Here is a 26495-nt window from a genome sequence, read left to right on the forward strand (position 1 = left end):
GGCACCCCTAGCACTGTTGACTTATATAAATTTTACTCTTGACTTAAATTATGAAGTTCGTTCCCTCATCTGGCATTAAGTTGTGGTATATTCATTGGGTAGTCTATTAACTCTAATTTCAGCCCCGACTTCTCCCTTGAGCTTTACTCTTCTATATGTACTTGCCTTTAGACTTTTTTTTCTTGTCTAGACTTAAATAGCTTAAACTAAATATGTCCCAAACCAAATTGTCTTCTCTCCACTCCTTAGAACTACTTCCTTTCTAGGTTATCCCTAATTGGAAGTTGCCTAAACTAAAAAATTTGGTGATCATAACATCCTCTTTAGCTCCTGTCGTAGACTCTGGGTCTGGAGTTCTCTCTTGTCCAGCAAGAGAGCGGACACAAGATTAGAATGCAAGAGAGGCTAATACCTGAGAGGAGACAAGAGCCCTAAGGGTCCTTGCTCTGTTTTTATTAGGATCAGAAGGCTTACAAGCATGATTCATGTGCACACAGAGACAATGAAACTGTGAACATTAACTCATGGGTGTGGGGGAAGGGGGGGTTTTAGATATTCAGTATTAGGGGTTTGAGTCAATACAAAACAAAATCCTGGCACTGGGTGGAAGGTTGTTAACAGACTTGAGGCACCACCTCTGTTTACCTAAACTGGCCTAGGGGACAAGAAAGACAGAGCATGCTACCTCAGGGTCAACAAGGCACCTTTCTTTTGCTAACTGGGCTCTGCTCTGGGCAACTTCACCCTGCTGTAGTCTAAAGTCCAGTTTACCTGTTTACCTATTTTGGTCCTTCCTTTTTGTGAAAGCAGCTTTCTGCTATTGTAGAAAGTTGAGGGGTGCTAACGCCCTGAATACCTAATCTTGTTTACCTCATCTTGGATGTTTTCATCCTGAGATTTCCTGTTCCTATGCTTTTGTCCTATACTGGGGGCCTTTGCCCTGTTTACCTAATCTTGGATGCATTCATGCTGTGGTTTTCTATTTCTTTATGCCTTGTTAGCCTATCTGTGCAAGCTCAGAGAATTCCTAAGCTTATTCCCCACAAGCTCCCCAACATCCTATTTAGTCATCATGTCCTGTGGATTTCACACCACAGTTCTCTCCATTTTTTCTTGTTTCTTAGTTAAAGCTTTATTTCTTGCTTGTACTATTGCAAAGCCTTCTAATCTGTGTCTCTGACTCCAGTCTTATGTGGGTACTTCTGCTATTTGCTAGCTTTGTGAACTTGGGCAAATTAGTCTCACTATGCCTCAGTTTCCTTATTTGTAAAATGTAGATACCTGGTACCTATGCCATATGATTTGTTATTCCCCCTTAAATCCACCCTTGATAGTATTGGGGTATTTTTTGTTTTTTTAAGTAGGCTCCACACCTAACATGGAGCTTGAATTCATGACCCCAAGATCAAGAGTTGCATGTTCTACTGACCAAGCCAGCCAGACACTCCAACATTGGGTTTTTTGGGGGTTTTTTGTTTTGTTTTGTTTTGTTTTTTGGGGGTTTTTTAGTAGGTTCCAGGCCCAACATGAGGCTTGAACTCACAACCCTGAGATCAACTGTTTCACACTTCACATTCTAGTACTGAACTGTAGTAGTTTCTTCTGTACAACTGCTATTTTATTGCCTTAGATCTGCTTGCCTCACTTACTCATCCTTAAAACTTATCTTTTCAGGGTCACCTGGTTTGCTCAGTTGGTTAAGTGTCTAACTCTTGATTTCGGCTCAGGTCATAATCTCACAGTTCATGGGTTCAAGCCCCACATCAGGCTCTGCATTTGTGGAGCCTGCTTGGGATTCTCTCTCCCTGTCTCTGCCCCACTTGTTCGTTTTCTCTCTCTCTCTCTCTCTGTCTCTCTCTCAATAATAAACTTTAAAAAAATAAATAAATGTTTTTACATTTCAGCAGTTTATTTGATTCTCTAAGAACATATTATTTTTAGGTATTTAAAAATATTTAACACTGTGGCTTGAAAAATAAAATGCACTCCTGGTTTTAAACATTCACAGTCTAATAATATTTAATTTTTTTCTGTTGTTTCCATACATTTAAGGCCTACTGTGTAACAGAACCTGGAGCTGGCTCCGATGTTGCTAGTATAAAGACCAAAGCAGAAAAAAAAGGAGATGAATATATTATTAATGGTCAGAAGATGTGGATAACCAATGGAGGAAAAGCTAATTGGTGTGTTGTTTAAACATCTCTGTATATTGCTTGTTAATTACTTTATATTCAAAATCTTCCCTCCCTCCTTTCATTTATTATTAAAACACCACAATTAAGGTAAGTTGTATTCATGGAACTAGAATGTCCGCAAAAATCATAAATAGTTCAATATATAATGTTTATTTATTTTTTAGAGAGAGGGAGAGTGTGAGCAGGGGAGGGGCAGAGAGAGAGGGAGACACAGAATCTGAAGCAGGCTGCAGGCTGCAGGCTGCAGGCTCCAGGCTCAGCACAGAGCCTAACGCAGGGCTCTAACCCACGAAACGTGAGATCATGACCTGAGCTGAAGTCAGATGCTTAACCGACTGAGCCACCCAGGCACCCCTAGTTCAATCTTTTTAAAAACTATTTTTAAGCCTTGAATTATTTCTTCAAACTAACTCTTCAGAAGTTTAATTTGTAAAAGCAAATAAAACAAAAACACCTGCTGTGGTTGAATGTGGTTAGGAAAGCCAGAGCTCTGTCTACTTGGCTCTGTCCTTCTCCACATCTATACCCTATACCAGTACCTCCTTGAAAATGTTCTCCTAAGACTGAGGAAAAAGGAAAACCATTGGTAGGGTACATTTCCCTGGTTCTGAACGATAAGCAAAGGCAATCTTAAAACTCAGATTATCTTTTAGAGGAGACAAAGTATTACTGTAGTGAAATCTAAAGGTCCAAATGTATAGGTCCAAAAATAATGACATGAAGTTAAACAAAGGATCATAAAATCACTTGTATAAATATAAAATGTTGAAGAACATTTATACCATTACTTTTAGAAAAAAAAAAAGAAAAGTTAAGTGGATAACTGTAGTTTTAGTAGAAATCAACAGTGTGATGTATCTGCCTGTAAGAAGCTAACCTAGGGGTGCCTGGGTGGCTCAGTCAGTTAAGCCTCCAATTTCAGCTCAGGTCATGATCTTATGGTTTGGGAGTTTCAGCCCAACATCAGGCTCTCTGCTGTCAGTGCAGAGCCCACTTCGGATCCTCTGTCTCCCTCTCTCTCTGCCCCTTCCCCCTTTGCACTCCCTCTTTCTCTCTCAAAAGTAAACAATTTTTTTTAAAAAAGAAGCTAATGTTGGGGCGCCTGGGTGGCGCAGTCGGTTAAGCGTCCGACCTCAGCCAGGTCACGATCTCGCGGTCCGGGAGTTCGAGCCCCGCGTCAGGCTCTGGGCTGATGGCTCAGAGCCTGGAGCCTGTTTCCGATTCTGTGTCTCCCTCTCTCTCTGCCCCTCCCCCGTTCATGCTCTGTCTCTCTCTGTCCCAAAAAAATAAATAAATGTTGAAAAAAAAAAAAAAAAAAAAAGCTAATGTAACTTCTTGCTGAAATGATAGAAGTATAGCTAGCACAAATGAGGAAAAAAATGGTAACAATTCTGTATGATACATTTTAAGAGCTATATTGACAAAATGAAATAAATTCAGAAGCAAGTAAGTATCCTCCATTGGGAAACATCTAGAAAATATGTGCTGTGAAGAGTAAAGGAATTAAGTTTGATTATTTAGAAAATATTTGAAAGTTTTGAAATAATGTCACACAGAAAGAAGAGCAGGCTTGTGCATTTGCTTTAGGAAGCCTGTTTAGAATTAATGGGTAAAGGTTAGAAAAATGAAGACTATAGCTCAACATAAGGACAAGCTTTCCAACAACATTGCCATCCAATGTGTGTTAGGTTGTCATGGAAAATAATGTATTTACCCATCACTACAAATATGCAAGAATGTAGACAGAGACTTCCCTAGAACAAGGACTCTGTGGTGATTGGAATAATGGACCAAAAGAGCTATCTTTCCTTGTCTGCAAAAATTCTTATTCACTATATATGTGTGCTGGGGGCTCCTGAATGGCTCAGTTGGTTAAGTGTCTGACTCTTGATTTCAGCTCAGGTCATGACCTCACAGTTCATGAGATCAAGCCCTGCATTGGGCTCTGGGCTGACAGCACAGAGCCTGCTTGGGATTCTCTGTCTCCCTCTCTCTCTCCCCTCCCCCATTCATTTGTGCACTCTTACACTCTCTCTCTCAAAGTAAATACATAAACATTAAGAATATATGTGTGCACATGCGTGTGCGTGCTCTGCAGTGCAGTTTTCTGGCAAGTAAACATTTTTCCTGGAAATGAGCCTACTGGGAAGTTATTTAATTTAAACATAACCCCTCTATGACTGTCTAGTACTAAGGAATGCTAGATCATTATTTTAAAGTCCTCATAACATCCAAAAGTAATAAAAAAGTGAAGAAACCATTCAAATTTAACAAATTGAGAGAAATTTAACAGTGCAATTAGAAGTTTTCATAATTTTGAGGCTCCTGGGTGGCTCAGTTGGTTAAGCATCTGACTTAGGCTCAGGTCATGATCTCGCGGTTCGTGGGTTTGAGCTCCACATCAGACTGCGCTGACAGCTCTGAGGCTGGAGCTTGCTTCAGATTCTGTGTCTCCCTCTCTGCCCCTCCCCGACTCACGCTCTGCCTCTCTCAAAAATAAAACATTTAAAAAATTTTTTTAAAGTTTTCATAATTTTAAGAACTCATTAAGTACAACTCGTAGTAAAACAAATTAGGTAATATGTGAAACTAGAAAACAGTTTTACCCTTTTTTACTATTAAGTGAAATTGTAGAGTGAATAATTTATTAATGTTAAGCATAGAAAATAAATTTGGTATTTAAGGAATTCTTTAAAAATTCTCCTATATCAGGCTTTTTAGAACATGGGTTACATGGATATTTGGATGTTTTAGTTTTCATACTTCATGTTCCATTTTAAAATCTTTCTGGGAAAAATTCTTCTGGAGGGAAAACCTAGCAAATATTCATAACAACTCAGTATAACAAAAACACTGATTTTGCTGCAAAAAGAGGATAGTAGGTAAAATGTAGGGGTCATCATCTCATATTATTCCTTTCATAGGCAGCCCTATTTATTGTTCTTTTCCAGATAGCTTGTCCTTTAAATAATGAAACTAGTTTTGGGAAAGAAAAAGTACCATTTCCATCACTGCACATACTTATTTTTTTAGATTACATAATCTAAAAGGAATACAAGGAATTTTTACTTATACTTCTAAATAAAGTTAAATACCATATTATTTAAGTAGACCTGGGTTGGCTCAGTCAGTTAAGCGTCTGACTTAGGCTCAGGTCATGGTCTCCCAGTTTGTAAGTTCGAGCTCAGCGTCGGGCTCTGTGCTGACAGCTGGGAGCTTAGAGCCTGCTTCAGATTCTGTGTCTCCCTCTCTCTCCGCCCCTCCCCCTCTCATGCTCGATCTCTGTCTCTCAAAAATAAACAAACATTAAAAAAAAAAGACCTGGGTTAAAATACTAGCTCTGTCACATCATGAATATCTGACTCGAGCAAGCTTCTAAATTTTTTTTTAATGTTTTTATTTATTTTTGAGAGAGGGAGTGCACGAGTGGGAGCTGAGAGACAGAGGATTGAAAGTGGGCTCTTGTGCTGACAGCAGCGAGTCTGATGTGGGGCTCGAATTCAACAAACTGAGATCATGATGGGAGCCAAGTCAGACACTCAACCGACTGAGCCACCCAGGTTCCCCTACACCTCTCTGATTCTTTATTTCATCATCTGTAAAACAGGGGAATAATAATTGGGGTTTTGGGGGGAATTAAATGAGACAGCCATCAGTGTGTGCTATCTGTTGATGTCATTATCATTGTATTTATATCATGTATATATATTAGGTATTTCTTATTGGCTCGTTCTGATCCGGATCCTAAGGCTCCTGCTGGTAAAGCCTTTACTGGATTTATTGTGGAAGCAGATACCCCAGGAGTGCAGATTGGAAGAAAGGTAAAGTATATATTTATCAGTGATTAAGGTTTCAAATACTATCTTAGGTATACATTTCAAAATTACTATTTCAGTTTCCTTTATTGAAACCATTTTTTTTGTAGTAAATTGCAAAAAAATAAAGCTGGTTTTTGTTTAAGTTTTTATTTTAATTCCAGTTAACATATGGTGTTATATTAGTTTCAGGTGTACAATCTAGTGATTCAGCACTTCCATACATCACTCTGTTCATCACAAGTACAGTCCTCAGGGGCGCCTGGGTGGCTCAGTCGGTTAAGCGGCCGACTTCAGCTCAGGTCATGATCTCGCGGTCCGTGAGTTCGAGCCCCGCGTCGGGCTCTGTGCTGAGAGCTCAGAGCGTGGAGCCTGTTTCAGATTCTGTGTCTCCCTCTCTCTGACCCTCCCCCGTTCAATATCTGTCTCTCTCTGTCTCAAAAATAAATAAACGTTAAAAAAAAAAATTTAAACAAAACAAAACAACAAGTGCACTCCTTAATCCCCATCACCTATTTAACCCAACCCTAAAAATAAAACTGTGTTTTGGTGTTATCAGGTGAAATAGTCTATATATTGCTGAAGATTTTAAGTTGAGGATAATCCTTTAGATTCATTATTTGAAAAAGTGGCCATTCATGGTGCCAGTCTATAGAGAATGCTAACAACAGCGTGAGGGTTAATGAAGCAGAAATCAAACTCATTTATATGGCCTGCCCAATAATAGAGTTTTAGACATTTCCAAAGACGTTCCCACTCTTTTCCTTCCTCACAGCAGCCTTTTAGGTTAGGATAACAGGGATTATGCCCCTTTTTGATTAAAACAATACCTACGGTCATAAGAGAAAAATCTGTGCCTTGAGGAAAGTGTGGAAATGGTAAAGAGCCTTGAATGTGAGAAGGCAAGAAAAATTTTATTTAAATAAGAAAAGGTAATTTAATGTATTTGAAAATGATTATAATTTGAGTGTGTGGAGATAATTTAGCAGTAGCATTTAAAGTAGACTAAAGAAAAGAGTTTAAAATTTAACAAATCAAAGTAGGAAAGAAATGAAGTCATTAAAGTAGTCCTAGTGATAGCTAAGTAAATATGATTAAGATTTAACTCTGAGAACAGGAAGAGAAGACTCAATTTTACAATTGTAGAACTCTTCTTTGCAAAATGAATTTGTAAAAAAGAAAACCTATTAATGACCAAATACTGTCTATATTGAAGGCAAAGGAGAAATTATGGAGGTTTATTAAGAGTTCCTAAAGGTTACATGAATATATATTCCTCATGGGGAATGGTACATATTACCCAGTGAGATATTAGACTAAGGGTGGCGTAACCTGAACTGGAAAGGCTAATCTGAATTGACCAACTTATGCAAACTTCTGAACCAGTCATGTGTATTCATATAATACACGTTTTATTAAAAGCCATCAGAATCTCTCTGTTGTACCCACGCCTCTTGAAAATGGAAACATTTGGGGAAAAAAAAAATGGAAACATGGTAGAATATATAAGAGGGGTAACTTTTCTTTTAGGTCGTAGAATATTAAAGGTGGAAGATGTACACGATATTTCAGTCTGTTTATTGAATATTGAAACGGAGATCCAAGTAAATGATTTACTTAGTGTAACACACTCAGAGGTGGAGTTGAGATCACTACTGAGGTGTCCTAGGAACTTGCCCAATGTGGTTGCTGACACTGTTTTTCTCTATTTTAAGAGTAGATATTATAAACTGCACTTTATAAATAAAACTATAATGAGGTTGTTGTATATAACAAAGTATAAGAATGGATGTGCTTCTTCCAAGCAAATTTTTTTTTTTTAATGTTTATTTATTTTTGAGAGAGAGAGAGAGAATGAGTGGGCAAGGGGCAGAAAGAGAAGGAGACACAGAATCTAAAGCAGGCTTTACGCTCTGAGCTATCAGCACAGCCTGACATACAGATCGAACTCATGAATGACGAGATCATGACCTGAGCCAAAGTCTGACACTTAACCCACTGAACCACCCAGGCGCTATTTATGTTTTATTCATGTTTCTTTTTTAGGGATGGTTGCTAGAAAACTTAGGGCCAATTTTTTTTTTTAATGTTTATTTATTTTTGAGACAGAGACAGAGCATGAATGGGGGAGGGTCAGAGAGAGAGGGAGACACAGAATCTGAAACAGGCTCTAGGCTCCGAGCTGTCAGAGCCCGACGCGGGGCTCAAACTCACGGACCACGAGATCATGACATGAGCCAAAGTCGGGCGCTTAACCAACTGAGCCACCCAGGCACCCCACCACTTAGGGCCAAATTTATGGCCATCTCTAAAAAGTGTGAAGGACCAAATAGCTTATACTTTTTTCAGTAGTAAACTCACTTTCCATTGTATTATGTTGTTTCTAGTCTCATTAATTTTTTCTCAGTTTTCTCACTTAAAAAAAAATCTCTAATTCAATAAATACTTTTATTGAGCTAATACTTAGCACTATTGTGGTGTTGGGCATACTGTATGGATCAAAACAGACAAAAATCCCTGCCCTTGGGGAGCTTACTTTCTAATGAGAGAGATCGATAATTATATTGTATAAACTTAAACTCCTTAAATCTTTTTTTTGAAATATATGGGCATTTTACAAATTTGTGAAATTTGATATTTAAAATTTTTTTTTGTTTTAGAAATTATCTGGCTTGAGATGAGTCCAGCAAGCATTTTGGTTTTAAATGCTCTAGTGTTTGGAGTGAGTCTGGGAAACAGGATAGAGTAAACTGTTTTGTTTTTTTTGTTTTTTTTTTTTTTTCCAACGTTTATTTTATTTTTGGGACAGAGAGAGACAGAGCATGGACAGGGGAGGGGCAGAGAGAGAGGGAGACACAGAATCGGAAACAGGCTCCGGGCTCTGAGCCATCAGCCCAGAGCCCGACGCGGGGCTCGAACTCACGGACCGCGAGATCGTGACCTGGCTGAAGTCGGACGCTTAACCGACTGCGCCACCCAGGCGCCCCTAAACTGTTTTCATAAACAGTGTTTTCTCATTATATTAAGTAAGGGTCTAAGGCACTAGAGTTTATTGACTTATAAAGACAAAAAAAGAAAGATGTTGGTTTCTTTCTTGGTAAAACTGTATATTATTGTTACTATTTCTTCAAGCTTAGAAGCGGATGATTAATATTAAAGCAAGCAAGCCAAAGAGCTCGTTTACAGCTATGTATTCCCATTTCCCCTGCTTCTATTACTGCTTATTAAAAATTAGATTAAAATGTTTTTTCCTTAAGGAGAAGAGTCACAATATCTGCAACTCCCTCTCAGCTATTCAGCAAATAATGCTAATAGTTAAACACACAAAACACAGAAACAAAGCAAATGTGACAAAATGTTAATAATGGGTGAATTGAGATAAAGGGTACATAGGTATTTGTTATACTACTCCCATAGGCCTTCTGTTGGTTTGAAATTTTTTGAAGTAAAAAATTGAGGGAATATAGCTACTTTGGTAGTTTCTTATAAAGTTAAATATTCATTTACCACATACCCAGCACTCTTAGGTATTTATCCAAGAGTGAAAACAAAGGCCTATACACAAATGTTTGTAGCAACTTTATATAAATTTTTTTTTTCAACGTTTATTTATTTTTTTTTTGGGACAGAGAGAGACAGAGCATGAACGGGGGAGGGGCAGAGAGAGAGGGAGACACAGAATCAGAAACAGGCTCCAGGCTCTGAGCCATCAGCCCAGAGCCTGACACGGGGCTCGAACTCACGGACCGCGAGATCGTGACCTGGCTGAAGTCGGACGCTTAACCAACTGCGCCACCCAGGCGCCCCTGTAGCAACTTTATATAATTGCTAAAAACTGGAGTAGAAGGGGAATGTCCAACTGGTGAACAGATAATGGATATGTGATCCATCCATATAGTGGAATACTACTCAGCAGTAAAAGAAATAAATTACTGAGCAGAAGCAATATGGATGGATCTCAGAAGCACTCTGCTAAGTGAAAAGTCAGGCCTAGAAGGCACTTATTACTCATTATTATTCTACTTATATGATATTCTGGAAAAGGAAAACTTATATGGACAGAAATCAGATCACTGGTTGCTTCAGATTGGGTTAAAGTAAGGGTATTGACTAAAAAGCACAAGGGAATTTTTGGGGGTGCTGACATAGTCTGTCTTGACTGTGGTAGTGGTTCCACTACTATGTACCACTACTATGTATTTTGACAAATACATAATGCATTTGTCAAAATTGTTAGAAATTTTAAAGAGGGTGAATTTTCCGGTATGTAAATTCTACTTCAGTAAACCTAATTTTAAGAACAAGTTGGTACATTACTTTGCTTGCTAGCTCTATTAAGCTGAAATTAAACATCCCAAATCAGATTATGTTTGCTAAATGCTTTTGCTGACATTCATGGTAAAAAAGATAGCTTTCAAACATGATGAAACTTGTCTTTGTAAGGTAATATGTACATGTAGACCTTTAGAGTATTGTTGGTTTCAAAGTTTGGGGAACAATTGTTTTAGACTAGGGGTTGACAAACTTTTTATAAAGATCCATATTATAGAAGCGCCTAGGTGGCTCAGTCAGTTAAGCGTCCAATTTCGGCTCAGGTCATGATCTCACAGTTTATCTGTACTGACAGCTCAGAGCCTGGATCCTGCTTCAGATTCTGTGTCTCCCTCTCTCTCTGCCCCTCCCCATTCATGCTCTCTCTCTCAAAAAATAAAAGTAAAAAAAGATCCAGATTATAAATATTTTAGACTTTGAGAGCCATAAGGTCTGTGTCCTAGCTACTCAATTCTGCTGTATCAAGAAAGTAGCCATAGATTATATGTAAACAAATAGGTATTGACTCTTCCAATAAAGCTTTCTTTACAAAACAGGCGTAAACCATTGTTTGTCAACCCGTTTTAGATAATTGCAGAAAATCCTAAAACAGGTTAAAGCAAAAATTCATGCTAGCTCAAAAAGTGTTCCTTAACATACATTGTTTTCCTCATTAGGAATTAAATATGGGTCAGCGATGTTCAGATACAAGAGGAATTGTCTTTGAAGATGTGAAAGTGCCTAAAGAAAATGTTTTAATTGGTGAGGGAGCTGGTTTTAAAATTGCAATGGGAGTTTTTGATAAAACCAGACCACCAGTAAGTAATATCAATGACCTGATAATCTTTATAGGATCTTTTTTTTTTTTTTTTTTTTTTTTTTTAGGATCTTCTTTTATTCATTACATTCAGTTTTATTTATACATGGCGTATCTGGTGTGCATTTCTTTTTAAATATTTACTTCTTTTATTAAGGATGGAGAGATACTGTCATTTTTCTTTATTTTTTAGAATTCTTCAACTGTCTTGCCACCTGTTATTTTAGCAAATACAAAATTTTTGTAGTCACTGCTAGATTTACAGACAGGCAGTCCGTACTTAATCATTCCTGCTAATAGGTGCTCATTTCCTTTTCCCTTACTCAGTAGGAATATTTCCCCTAAGAAGCTTTCCCTTGTTAAACAGAAGAAATGACTTGTCTCTAGGGTATGGTCTTGTGCCTCACTAATGCCTTTAATTTATACAATATAAATTTAAATGCTTGTTCTCCCCCATCCCTTCTTTTGTGGCCTGAATGTATAGTCATTTTCTCTTTGTATAATCCTTCACTTAGAATTTACGCAAATGGCCATTGTACTGTGTTTTAAAGACAACGTGAATTTTTGCTTCGTAAAATATTAAACCAACAGGTAGCAGCTGGTGCTGTGGGACTAGCACAAAGGGCTTTGGATGAAGCTACCAAGTATGCCTTGGAGAGGAAAACTTTTGGAAAGCTGCTTGTAGAGGTAATTTTTATTTTTTAATTTTAATTTTTTTATTTTTATTTATTTCTGAGAGAGAGACAGAGTGTGAGTGGGGGAGGGGCCGAGAGAGAGGGAAACACAGAATCTGAAGCAGGCTCCAGGCTCCCAGCTATCAGCACAGAGCCCACCATGTGGCTCAAACCCACGAACCATGAGATCATGACCTGAGCTTAACCCAATGAGCCACCCAGGCGCCTTTAGAGGTAATTTTCACACTCAGATAAAAATCTGAGTTCAAATCACACTGAAATTAAAATCCAGAGTCCTTACAATGGGCTTCTATCAACCACACTGGCCTTTTGCTTGTATTTACTTTTACTCTTCCCCCCCCCAAAATCTACTTCCTCACTCATTTCACTAGAGAATCTACCCTAGTCACCCAATGAAAAATAATGTCTCCAACGTTCTATATACTAATCCCACTTGTTTGGTTTTTTTTTTCATAGTTCTTAACACCACTCAACATTATATCATGTATGTGTGTGTTTATTATTTCTCCTAACTCACTTGAATGTGAGCTCCACACAGGCTATGGATTTGTTTTGGTAACCCTTATACTGCTAGTACTTAGGATATATTTGCACTATGAACTTCTATTTCATGCATTCAACAAATAGTAATTGAACACCTACTATATTAAAATACTAATAACTGGATGCTTTCTCTGTTCCAAGCACTATTCTAAGGGTTTTAAGTGTATTAACTCATCTAATCTTCACAGTACTGTGGAGTGGGGACTTTTAGTCCCATTTACCACATGTATAAACATTACGTCCAACCTCATATATAATGGAAACAAGATTTGAACCCAAGTAGTCACTTAAAGAGTATGTTCTTTTGCACACTACATGTGCTATTTCTGTGAAAGAAAAGAAGTTTGACATAGTCTCTGTGCTCAGAGACTTTAGAGATGGAGATATGATACATATCTTAAAACAATTATTAAGAAATAATATAGAGCAATATAAGATTAAATCTCTAGATGAAAGCTATGGACAGGGTTAGAGAAACCAAGAGGAGAGACTGTTGTGGGTGGGCCAGACACATTACAGGGATTCTGAGTTGTATTTAGAACAGGGTTTCTCAAAGCATAGGCTGAAAAGAAGCCGAATGAGACTCATTGGGATTTTTTCATCAGAATCTCACGAGAGAAGAATGTGCCTCTTACACCAGGTTGCCAAGGCTGTGGTGAAATAAGTGTTTCTATATATGGCCAGTGGAAATATAATTTGGTGTAACTTTTATGAACCATATTTTTGCAATATATATCAAAAGTACCTAATTTTGGGCCCACAGTACAGTGGTTATCCTACAACTATATTTCATAAGATAGGTATCTTTCAGATATACTCCATATGGACAGTATAACATACCTATAGCTTATTCATTTCAGCGTTGTGTAGAAACAGCCAAATATAGAAACAACCAAGATATTGATCATCCATACAGTGGAATACTTTGAAGCTATAAAAAAGGATAAAGAAGCTCTTTATGTATTAATATAGAAAGCACTCAGATTTATTGATAAGAAAAGCAAGGAGCATCTGGGTGGCTCAGTCGAATAAGGTCTGACTTTGGCTCAGGTCATAATCTCACGGTTCATGAGTTCGAGTTCTGAGTCGGGCTCTGTGCTGACAGCTTAGAGCCTGGACCCTGCTTCAGATCCTGTGTCTCCCTCTCCGTCTGTCCCTCCCCCCACTCACACTCTGTCTCTATCTGTCTGTCTCTCTCTTACAAATAAACATTAAAAAAAATTTTTTTTAATAAAAAATAATTAAAAATAAAAAATTTTAAAAAAGCAAAATGAAGAACCATCAACATAGCAGGCAAGTATATGTGTAAAAAAGGGAGAGACTATGGATGTATTTGCTTATCTGTATATAATATCTCTGAGAAGATGAAAACAGTTCATCTGTTTACCTCTAGGAAGGGGAATTAAATGGGGTTGGGAAGGGCAGGATGATAGAAGGAAGAAAGGTTAAAATTCAAACTGGTGGATGGATTACCTATTCAAAAAACAGTAAAAACTAAAAACAAAACAACTTCAAAGAATCATTGGCTTAGAAGAATGGGCACAATCAGGCAGGTAGAAGTAAGGGAGGATATTACTCTCCTTGTTCCACATATGAATTATTTACATTAATAATTGTCTCCTCTTAAGACTCAATTACCATGCTAATCTCAAGCAGCTTGTCACATTCTAAAGTAGTGTGTGTGTGTGTGTGTGTGTGTTTTTAATACAGTAAAATATAAGAAATTAAACAGCTTAGTTTTTTGTATGTTGTGACCTTTGGTTCATATTAGTCTGTACACAGTCATAAGTTGTATGGTTTTTATAACCTCTTGGTCTTCAAAACCCATTTTGATGTTGCCTACTACAGAAAGCATCTTCTTAATCATTTTAGTATTTTTGTTTCTGAATGCCTATAAGCCTTCTTTTAATATGTATTATTTTAAAACATATGTTCCATTCCATGTTCAGTGTGGAATAATTTATGTTATGCAGTGTGTGTAAAATTGAGTAATAAAATTGCTCCATGATCCCATTGTCCAGAGATAATTACAGTGACCATCTTACTGTATATTCTTAGTTTCTATGAATTTATTTTTCAAAAGCTTCAACCATACAGTATGTTTGAAATTTTTACCAATCAATACATGGTGATGTATTTCTATCCTATACCATTGTGGCCATACAACTCATAGGACACTTACTGTCTTATTGAAGGTACTTGTCTTAGGTCTCCTCTTTGATTATGAACCTCTACTCGAGGGAGAACAAGAAGCATCTTTTATTTGTCTTTGTCATGGCACTTACTTTCCTCTGTCAGCATCTGATACACTGCCACATTATTTTTCACTGTATCTATAATAATGTTCTTTGAAAAGTCCCAGCAGGGGCACGTGGCTGGCTCAATCGGTAGAGCATGTGACTCTTGGTCTCAGGGTTGTGAGTTCAAGTCCCATGTTGGGTATAGAGTTTACTTAAAAATACATACATCGATACATTAAAAAAAAAAAAAAAAAAAAAAAAAAAAGTCCCAGCAGATACCCAAAAGGATACATATAATTTTCGTGGTATTTTGCAAAAATGTATAACTTCATTCCAGCTCTGAGAAAACATCAAACAAACCCAAGTTGAGGGACATTCTACAAAAAAAACAACAACCACTCAGTGTTCTTTAGCAGTGCCAAGGTCATGAAAGACAAAGAAAAATTAAAGAATCCTACCAGCTTGGGGGAGACTAAGAAGAAATAACAGTTGAAATCTTGGATGGGATCCTTGAACCAAAAAAAAAAAAAAAAAAAAAAGGACATTGGTGGAAAACTTGGCCAAATTTGAACAAAGTTTATAGTTTAGTTGATAATACCCTAGTAATATGAATGGTTAATATCCTAGTAATATTAATGGGTGATCATTACATTATGGTTAGGTAATATGTTACCATTAGAGGAGGCAGAGTGTAATTTTTTAAGTCTAATATTAGTTTTAAAGTTAAAACAAAAAAAAAAGTTCCAGGAGAAGAACGTTTAAAAAGTTTTTTTAGTGGGGTGCCCAGGTATCTCAGTAGGTTGAGCCTCCAACTTCTGCTCAGGTCATGATCTCACCTTTCTGGAATGTAAGCCCTGCATGGGGCTTGCTGCTATCCATGAAAAGCCTGCTTCAGATCCTTTCCCCACTACCCGCCCCCCCCCCCACCCGCCTGCCCCTCACCCTCTTGAGTGCTCAAGCTCTCTCTCAGAAATATATTAACATTAAAAAAAAGATTTTTTAGTTAACAGATACCCTTAAACTTTTTTTCTGTTTAATTCTAGCACCAAGGAATATCATTTATGCTGGCTGAAATGGCAATGAAAGTTGAACTAGCGAGATTGAGTTACCAGAGAGCAGCTTGGGAGGTTGATTCTGGTCGCCGAAATACTTACTATGCCTCTATAGCAAAGGCATTTGCTGGAGATGTTGCAAATCAGTTAGCTACTGATGCTGTGCAGATTTTTGGGGGCAATGGATTTAATACAGAATATCCTGTAGAAAAACTAATGAGGGATGCCAAGATCTATCAGGTAAGGTCAAAAATGATTTCTGTTGTTTTTTAGGTAAAATAATATTCATAGATGACAGAGCAGATTTCTAATTTAGGATTTTGTGCAATTAATAAAATAAACTATCATACATGGCTGTAAGCTGAAGTTTTTAAAACTAATTAACACAGAAGAATGTTACTTTTAGGTATATGCCTTAAGAGAGAATAAAGTAACAAAGTGAATGGTACAGACAAGTACATTTATGTCTGGGTCAGGCATCTTTGATGCTTAACATCCTAGCTAATCGTAGTCTACTCTTTGCTCTCCCAGAAATATGCATATAATTAAAAAAATTATTTTAGAGGTGTTTGGGTGGCTCAGTTGATTGAATGTTCAATTCTTGATTTCAGCTCAGGTCAAGATCCCAGGGTCGTGGGATCAGAACCATGCTCAGCGTGAGCCTGCTTGAGATTCTTTCTCTCTCCCTCTGACCCTCTCCCTGGCTCGTGTGCTCTCTCTCTCTGTCTCTCTCAAATAAAAAATAATAATAATAAATTATTTTATTTTTAATCTTGCTTGACAACTATTGAATTGATTAAAACCATATTTGGGAGGAAAACAACATGGAGAGACAGTGATGTAGTGGTTAGAAAAACTTAGAGATAGGGATAATTTGGTAAATAAAATATAAATGCACATGTTCTCCACATGTCGCTTAAGTAATTTTAACCCATCGTCCTCAGTATCCCTTCCCTTGCTTCCCTCTATCCACAACCAGTTATTTGGAAATCCAGTCATTTGAAATCTGGAGGTAGAATCCTAGAATGTTAGAGTAAGAAGGAAATAGACATTGCAGCCTCTGAATTTAGACATGAAAAACTGAGGACCAGAATTTGTGCCTTATACAAAGTTACAGGTTTATCTTGTGAAACTGTCCCTCTCCTGAAGCCTATAATTATTACTGCTATCAGTCATTTATTAGAAGTTCATCTGAGAAGATGAACTGTAACAAATTTGCTAGGGTTTAAACTAGAAGTAAGGGCTGGCTACTAGGATTGTCTCAGTTAAAGCCAAATGTTCCCAGCATCTTTTTCTTTAGCAACTCTGTTCCTTAGGCAGCAAAAGAGAAAATCAGGTATAAGAGTAAAAATGGAAAATGACTGAAAGGGACAACTGGCTAAAAACAATTCAGAAAAGTTGAATAAATATTTTTGCAACGTTTAACTTTTAGGTTTCCCAAACTTTTTGAAATGTTGATATCCTTTAATTTTTTTAACACTCCCAAAATTTTGGTAAATGACTTTTTATAATTTAACTAATCTTTATTTTAGAGAATTATGTATTTTCATGGGTTTCACAGAATCGGGTTTTGGAATCACTATAGACTACAGACCCTTTATATGGTTTCATTCAATTTGATGTTACAATGAAGCTTATACTACTGTCGAAAATATTGAGTAAATTATTCATGTACTGAAGATATTTCATGTACATCTATTTTTTTCTTGCAGATTTATGAAGGTACAGCACAGATTCAAAGACTTATTATAGCCCGTGAACACATTGGCAAGTATAAAAATTAAAGAGATTGCTATAAAACATGATTAATTGTTGAGTAATTAGAACATAATCTACTATTTAAGATAAAGGGCTTTACAATATTTCTGGTAAAATTTTAAAATAATTGCTCTTACACTGAACCCATACTACTGATTCTAATACTAGCTTTCCGCTTTTGTTTAAATGACTTGTTTTTTCTCAAACAGGTTTGGTTTCACTAAAATTATGTGTTATCCATATACCACTGTACTTGAATTACATTAACCTAGAAAAGTACATTTGTTTTGTTATTCTAACCACTTAAAGTAACAAATTTTTTGGATTTCAATATTTTTCCAGTGACATTTTTGAAAAGTGGGCTTATAAAAATATTCAGAATTTTCCAAAATTTACATTGAGAAAGAATTGTAGGATTTGGATGCCATCAAATAACTTACTGGTGACTTTGTAGACTTCATGGTATTCTACTGGAGGAGTTTATTTTGCTACAATTTGGAAAGTATTTGTTTTCAGTTTTGTATAGTAATAGTCAAAAATTTGATGTTCTTATTCTCATCATACAATGACCAGAAGTTATTGGAATCTTGTTTAATTCTGAGCCTACATGTCACTTGGCCTTATTTAAAAATAAATCAAAATTTGCCTTAAAATATTTTTATGATTCTTGATATCTGAGTAGCCTTTGGTCTGTTGTACACAATCTCATTTCATGTACGTGCATTATGAAAAGAAATAAAATTGTTCAGTGCTTATTAGTGTCTCTGTATTCTTTCCCGGAAGTTTATTTACTTCATATAAAAGTGAATTTATGATTTATTTACTGTGATGAAAAAAAGTCATGCTTTGATTATGAACTGCATGAAGTTACCTACCCATTTTTCACTAAATTATATTAGGTATTTCAAAAATTATAAAATCATGTAAGAACGAAAGTTTGTGAATTTAATATTTCTTTGTAATATTAAACATCAAATGCTGCTAAAATATGTTATATTAATTAGAGTTTCTAACACCACTTCTGATTTTCTGATTCTGCACCAATTGGGCATCCTATAGTTCAATCCTATTCTTACACTAACTTGAAGAGTTACTATCAAGATTTCACAGGTTTAAGGGCTCAGTCCCATACTCACTTCAGACACCAGTCACATGTCCTGGGTCCCCAGGCTATCCACACTTCTGTGTAATTTGGATACAAATTTGGGTATTCCCATGATCCACCCTTAGATTCAATAATTTGCTAGAATGGCACACAGTACTCAGGAAAAACACTATTATAAAGGATACAACTGAGGAACAGCCAAGTATAAGAGACAGATGTATAGGGTGAGCTATAAGGGGAGACACAGAGCTTTCATACCTTCTCCCGTTGCACCACCCTCCTAGTACCTCAGTTCTCCAACCTATAAACTCATAGATCTCTTGTTCAAGAGTTTTATGGAAAATCTTTAGCCCTTATCTCCTCCCCTTAGGTCAAGGGTGGGGCTGAAAGTTCCCACCTGTATTAGTGGCTAGGGCTGCCAGAACAAAATGTTGCAGGCTGGGTGGCTTACACAACAGAACTTTAGTTTCTTACAGTTCTGGAGGCTACAAGTCCAAGATCAAGGTGCCATCTGGGTTGGTTTCTGGTGAGATCTCTTCCTGGCTTGTCGAGTGCCACCTTCTCACTGTGTTCTCACACGGCCTCCTCTGTGCACATGCGTGAGGAGAGAGAAGGCTCTGGTGTTTTTCTCTCCAAATAAGGACACAAGTCTTATTAGATTAGGGCCCTACCTTTATGACCTCATTTGACCTTAATCACTTGTCTCACAGCCCACATCCAAATACAATCATATGGGGAAAGGTTAGGGCTTCAGCTGTTGAATTTTGTGGGAACACAATTCAATCCCTAACACAATCATCTGATTGCTTAATCTTTCTGGTGATCAGCCCCATCCTAAATTCCCATCTAGGGGCCCCACCTGAAGTCACCTCATTAGCATAAACTCAGATATCATCTTTTGTGTTTGTCATGAATAACAACAGATACTCAGCAAATTCAAAGAGTTTTAGAAGTTCAGAGCCAGGAACTGAGGGCAGAGACCAAATACATTCTTCTGTTGCCACTTAATTATAAAAATAAAAATCTAATCTTTTACAAAAAAATATTTAAAAGACTGCTTTTTTCATGCTCAGTTATGAAATTGTACTTCAATGACAGAGATTGGTAAGGAGATTTAGAGACTTCCTGAGTATTACAAAGAAATTACAAGTTAAATAGAATATATTCCAAATGCAGATTTGAATTTATAATACGTAAGTCCAAAAACTTACCTACCAATTCTAAACATAAAGCTTCTAGACATATAAATGTATTCCAAAGCCATATGATGATAATATTTATTAATGTACCCTCGATTATAAATATTAAGCAATTATATAACTATCAATTAAGACTTTTTAGTCACTAATAACACAAATGAACTTAAACGACTTTAAGAAAAAAGTGAACAGGGGCACCTGGCTGGCTCAGTTGGTAGAGCATTTGATTCTTGATTTCAGGGTCATGAGTTCAAGCCCCACATTGGGCATGGAACCTACTTTAAAAAATGAACAAATGTATTTTAAGTACATTGAAGTGCCTCATGGATCAAAAGGGCAGGAATGAAGTGAGTTTTAGAAAGGGTCTAGAAGCCAAATAACTTTAGAAATCCATGCAATAATATTTTTCTACCTTTCAACTCTACTCTGTCACGTTTCATTTTTTTTCTCGTTCTGTAGCCTAGCTTTCTCTGTTTCTTCAATCCTAAAATAGAACAAGACCTAATATTTATATATGTTAGATTTCCTACCACTTATATAAGCTGACTGGCTAGGGCCATTACAGCCAGGAGGGTAAGAAGAATCATAGACCGTAAATATGATTGTTAGTTGCCTATATCTCTGAATTGATTTCTGGAAAAGGCATAGTTTTGTAGCAGAGCTGGTATATTTCTGGCAATTTTAATGAATAAGGAATGTGCCATAGTCATCAATTTGCATAAAGGGAGAGGAGATTATACCAAGCCTTCTCTGGGTTTAAAAAATGGCTATTTATATGGCTTTTAGAATGACATCCATTTATTTTAATGTATTACCCATGATCAAGTACTACAAAAGGTCTTTGGAGACTGAACATTAAATCCTACATAAGTGTCCAGTTTTTGATTTTGGGTCAGGTCATGATCTCACAGTTGCGAGATCAAGCCCCACATCAGGCTCTGTGCTAAGTATGGAGCCTGCTTGGGATTCTCTCTATCCCTCTCTCTCTGCCTTTCCCCTGCTCATGCTATCTCAAAATAAATAAATAAACACTAAAAAAAAAAAAAATCAAATCCTACAGGAAACACTTAAAAAATGTTAAAAATTTCGGGGCGCCTGGGTGGCGCAGTCGGTTAAGCGTCCGACTTCAGCCAGGTCACGATCTCGCGGCCCGTGAGTTCGAGCCCCACGTCGGGCTCTGGGCCGATGGCTCAGAGCCTGGAGCCTGTTTCCGATTCTGTGTCTCCCTCTCTCTCTGCCCCTCCCCCGTTCATGCTCTGTCTCTCTCTGTCCCAAAAATAAATAAATGTTGAAAAAAAAAAAATGTTAAAAATTTCATTTAACTCATTAATGAATGAGGGAATTAATGAGGTATTAAAACTGTCATAAGGGATGGGGCACCTGGGAAGCTCAGTGGGTTAAGCGTCCTACTCTTGATTTTGGCTCAAGTCATGATCTCACAGTGACATCAAGCCCTGCATGGGGCTCTGTGCTAACACCACTGGAGCCTGCTTGGGGTTCTCTCTTTCATTCTCTCTGCCCCTCCTTGTTTGCACTCTGTCTCTCTCCCTCTCTAAATAAATGAATAAGCATTAAAAAAATTTTTTTTAAACTGGCATAAGGGAGAATTTGAAAAACAAACATATAGGCAATTAGAAATCCTTAATATTTGCTAATAGATATAAAACTGTTTAATATCTTATAGGGCAATAAAATCTAAAGGGGTCATCTTTTCCACTGAGCAGAAATCAACTGTAGTTCATTTACATTACTATCCATTTTCTATAATTTAACTTTTTTTGAGTTTACAGAATGGTAAAACAGCCTAGTCAATAGGAAGACAATTATAGATACATAGCACTTCAGATACTACCCTCAGAATCCACTAGATAAAACCTAGCACTCCACTAAATGGACACTCAGTAATTCCTTTTACCCATTTCCAAGTTTTTGACAGTGTTTCTTGACAGTTTCTTCCTTGTGATCATAAATAACCTGCCAAGATTATTTTGTTCTAAAAAGGCAGGTTTCATTAGGTTTGGCCTGATTACTGCCACAGTGTTAATGAACCATGTAGGCCTCCTTGAATTTACTTTGTAAATCCAAAGACATACTGTGCTGAACAATTACCAAAGCTGCAGAATTAACTTCTGTCTGAAAGTTTTCATAGAGACACTCAGACTTTTAAAAGCCTCTATAATTTGCGATCTCAAGGCTAGATCTAGAACCAAAGTCAAGCAATTCTGCACCAGAGTTCTCAGTTAGTACCTAAGAATTTGAGTGACTTTCTCTCCTCAGCATCTCCAAAATTTACTAAGGTTCCTGGCTTGCCCAAACGGGCCCTTCCTAACCACCTGTAAGACTGGAACCCTGTAAGCCAGTTACCAATTCCAATTTTACCAGGACAGCATTGTAAACATTGACTCAACATACATAGTCAACTTGTTTTTTTGATAATATGCTTGTCAAACCTGATTAAAGGAGAATTATTCTCAAATATGACACTCCAGGTATGGCCTTGGTTACATAATCAATTTGCTTAATTATAAACAAGAATAAAAAATCATGGTGTACCTGGGTGGCTCAGCCAGTTAAGCACCTGACTTCTGCTCAGATCATGATCTCATAATTCGTGGGTTTGAGCCCCGAGTTGGGCTTTGCACTGGCAGTACAGAGCCTGCTTGGGATTCTCTCTCTCCTTCTCTTTCTCTGCCCCTCCCCCACTGTGCTCTCTCTCAACAATAAATAAATAAATAAATAAATAAATAAATAAATAAACTCAAAAAGAAAAAGATTCATTTTGAATACTGCCATAAAATGTAAGGAGATTCAGAAAATGTTTCTGAATTCTAGGGACTAGGTGGGAATCAGACACCATTTTAAACTTCCAGTTTACAAAAGCACAGTCCATTAAATTGAAGACAGCCTAAGAATTAAAAAGGGCTTCTTCATATACCCATAGAAACAGAACATTACAACTACATAACCAATATTCCAAACAAGTAACCATGATTAAGTTCCCCTCCTTGGCTCATTCAGTTCTCTGTAATTGTTCTGTGGGATCTTGAGTCAAGGAACTGCTTTCAAGAAGCTGTTTTTTTCCAAACTAAAGAGTTCTAGAAATCCTGACTGAGTCTAATGGTATGGTGTGAAACTTGCCTAAGCTATGCCCACTTGTAAGTCTGTACCCAAAAGACTATTCTTTGAAGTATCTATCAGTAATTTAAAGTAACTGAGCCTTTCCAGGAGGCTTTGAGACTGTCCCCGCATGCACAAACTTTGGCCTGTAGCTTACAGTATAGCCTTCAAGTTAGCATCAGAGTAAGTCAGAAACTATTGTAAAGTATTATAAAGTAAAATATGACTGTCTTAGCTCAGGCCACTTTAACAAAACCATAGACTGGGTGGTTTAAGCAGCCAACATTTATTTCTTAAAGTTCTGGAGGCTGGAAAGTCTAACATCAAAGCACCTGACTGTTAACTTCTTATATTCTCACATAGAAGAAATAGGGTGAGAGAGCTCTCTGGGGTCCCCTTTTTAAAGGGTATTCATTTCATCCATGAGGAGTCCACCTCTATGTGACTTAATTACCTCCAAAAGCCCTCACTTCCTAATACCATCACTTTGGGGACAAGGATTTCAACATATAAATTTTGAGGAGACAAAAACATTCAATCCATTGCAATGACTAAAATCGAAGATTATAGTTAATTACTATATCCGATAAAAGAATGGAAGTAAGTGAAAAGTCTCTATGAAAGCAAAGTGCGTAACTGTTTCACAACACTTTAACCATTATTTCCCTTAAGGGAAACAACACTGGCAAATCTCCAGGGCTTTTTTATAAAGCACATAATTTTGGCCATTTTGATATTAACAACACTTTACACAAATTTAAGCTAAAGAAGGCTGAGTTGATCTGATTTATTTACTAACTTTTCTTATGAAGCTCACACAATAGTGTTGATAATTAAATATGGAATACATAAACTTTATTATTTCTAATATCTTTCTATTTAAAAGGTGAAAGAACAGATCTCCTCCCCACCCCCCAGGAAATTTCAAAGATACATTTATGTGTAAAATATAACCTGAAATTTTGATTTTTCTTCATTCAAGATTTGACCCTGGGAAGGTCATGATATCAGAGATGATAGATCATTTGATTAAGATAGGATTATAGGTGCAAAGAATACTGAATACTGACAAAGAATACTTGGTTATATACTTAATTAAAGGACAATAAATTTAAAAAATACAGAAGAATGTACTATAACATGATTATAAGAAGTTTAAGATGTTTCTCAAATAAAAATCCTTTTTCCTTGTTTCTTTTTAATAATTAAAGATATGACACATAGAGCAATGAAAGTTTATTCTGATTAAGACAAAATCTCTGCTATCTAGGCAGAAGGTAAAGATTAACCTTTTACCTTAGGGATTGATGGCTCAACCAAGGAAGCAAGCCCCTTAAAACTGACTGAACTTTGCCAAATTTGTAGCATATTCCAGTGTCTTTTCAGATGCAGGTACTACATATCAAGGCAAATAAAATTCACTTTCCTGAAATTGTCTTTCACTATGCTTTTTCATACTGTAGAACAAACTGATAATTTGGAACAAAACTGCACTTTTCTCTTGAAAAATAAAAACACATACATAGTTGTATTTTTCTGTAATGATTGCTACTATTATAGTTATACAGTAATCCTTATTATACTTAAAGAAACTAACTTCCCAGAGAAACCAACTCCTAGAGAAACCTGGGAGGCAGGTCATTGAGAATTGTTTGTCACATATCTATATTTCAGCAGATCATCAAAACTCATGAGCATTAACACAACTTTGTTCAGCTATACATATCCTTTTATACATTAATGCAACAAAAAGAAACATTTATTAACTTGACCCAAAGGTATCACTTACTACATAGCATATCAAAATAAGAAACAAAAGTATATAAACTTAAAATCAGGCTTGGTAATCAAGGGTTTAATATTCTATCCAAAAAACAATCTAGGTTTGCCATGATTTTTTTTTTTTTAATTTTTTTTTTTCAACGTTTATTTATTTTTGGGACAGAGAGAGACAGAGCATGAACGGGGGAGGGACAGAGAGAGAGGGAGACACAGAATCGGAAACAGGCTCCAGGCTCTGAGCCATCAGCCCAGAGCCCGACGCGGGGCTCGAACTCACGGACTGCGAGATCGTGACCCGGCTGAAGTCGGACGCTTAACCGACTGCGCCACCCAGGCGCCCCGCCATGATTATTAATTAACTCGGTATAGTCCAAGGTTTTAAATTTTCTAAGGTTCTTAGAAATTATATAATTCCGGGGCACCTGGGTGGCTCAGTAGGTTAAGCGGCCGACTTCGGCTCAGGTCATGATCTCGCGGTCCTTGAGTTCGAGCCCCACGTGGCGCTCTGTGCTGACAGCTCAGAGCCTGGAGCCTGTTTCAGATTCTGTGTCTCCCTCTCGCTGACCCTCCCCTGTTCATCCTTTGTCTCTCTCTGTCTCAAAAATAAATAAAACGTTACAAAAAAAATTTTTAAGAAATTATATAATTCCAATTTACGGTTGGAAAAAAATTTCATTTTTTATTTTGTTTGCTTCAATCTTGTTTCATTGTTGATTCAATTTAATGGAAGCCAAATTTACAATTTTAAAGATCTTAAAATTTATGTAGGAGTTAAGTTAGCCAATTTGATCAATAAACTAATATAAAAAGTTTAGGAAAGGAGCACCTGGATGGCTTAGTCGGTTAAGCATCCATCTTAGGCTCAGGTCATGATCTCAAGGCTCCATTCTGCTCATGAGTTTGAGCCCTGCTTCAGGCTCTGTGCTGACAGCTCAGAGCCTGGAGCCTGCTTTGGATTCTGTCTCCCTCTCTCTCTGTCCCTCCCCCGCTTGCATGCACGCCCTCTTTCTCTCTTTCTCAAAAAATAAATAAACATTGGGGCGCCTGGGCGGCTCAGTCGGCTGAGCGGCCGACTTCCGCTCAGGTCATGATCTCGCGGTCCATGAGTTCCAGCCCCGCGTCGGGCTCTGTGCTACTAGCACAGAGCCTGGAGCCTGCTTCAGATTCTGTGTCTCCCTCTCTCTCTGACCCTCCCCCGTTCATGCTCTGTCTCTCTCTGTCTCAAAAATAAATAAACGTCAAAAAAAAAAAAATTAAAAAAAAAAAACATTAAAAAAAATATTTAAAAAGAGTATGTTTTTGTCTCCCTCTCTCTGCCTTTCAAAATAAACTTTGAAAAAAGAATATGTTTTACTTAACCCAATATATCCAAATATGATTTTAGCAATCTACTTTTTAAATTGTTAATGAGATATTTACTTTATTTTTCCTACTAAGTCTATAAAATAGGGTGTGCATTTTATACTTTATAACATCTCAATTCAGATTCACTACATCTCAAGTGTCCCATTTAGTTATATTACACAGCACAGGCCTAGAGACAGAGATGAACTTGTTTTTTCAAAATTAGGGTTTTTGTTTGTTTATTTTTCTTTGGGGGGGGATATTTTTATTTTTTGAGGAGGTAAGATATACCAAATTTCAAAAGTACCAGCATATTCAGTGAAAAAGAAGCCTTCCTTCAATCCTGTCCCCAGCTATCCTCCTCCTGTAGGCAACTGCTTTTAGTAATTCTGTGCATTTACAAATACATCCATATATTTTCCTACTTTGTTTTCCACACAAATAGTAGCACAACATACATAGCTTGGCACTTTCTGTTTTTGTTTTCACTTAATATATTTTAGAGATCTTTCCATAGCAATG

The 26495-nt window shown here is 37.0% G+C and overlaps 1 protein-coding gene across 1 annotated transcript in view; it reads left to right on the forward strand.

The window, feature by feature from the left end:
• ACADM (acyl-CoA dehydrogenase medium chain) overlaps positions 1–18181 on the forward strand; it is a 34244-nt gene extending 16063 nt beyond the window's left edge. Inside the window, exons 7-12 of the mRNA XM_045477885.1 lie at positions 2053–2183; positions 5908–6016; positions 10999–11139; positions 11730–11825; positions 15660–15908; positions 17381–18181. Coding sequence (XP_045333841.1) covers positions 2053–2183; positions 5908–6016; positions 10999–11139; positions 11730–11825; positions 15660–15908; positions 17381–17452 — 798 coding nt within the window. The 3' untranslated portion in view covers positions 17453–18181. The remainder of the gene's footprint in view (positions 1–2052; positions 2184–5907; positions 6017–10998; positions 11140–11729; positions 11826–15659; positions 15909–17380) is intronic.
• The last annotated feature ends 8314 nt before the right edge of the window (positions 18182–26495 follow it).

Source organism: Leopardus geoffroyi, chromosome C1 (assembly GCF_018350155.1).
Source record: "Leopardus geoffroyi isolate Oge1 chromosome C1, O.geoffroyi_Oge1_pat1.0, whole genome shotgun sequence".
Lineage (NCBI taxonomy): Eukaryota > Metazoa > Chordata > Mammalia > Carnivora > Felidae > Leopardus > Leopardus geoffroyi.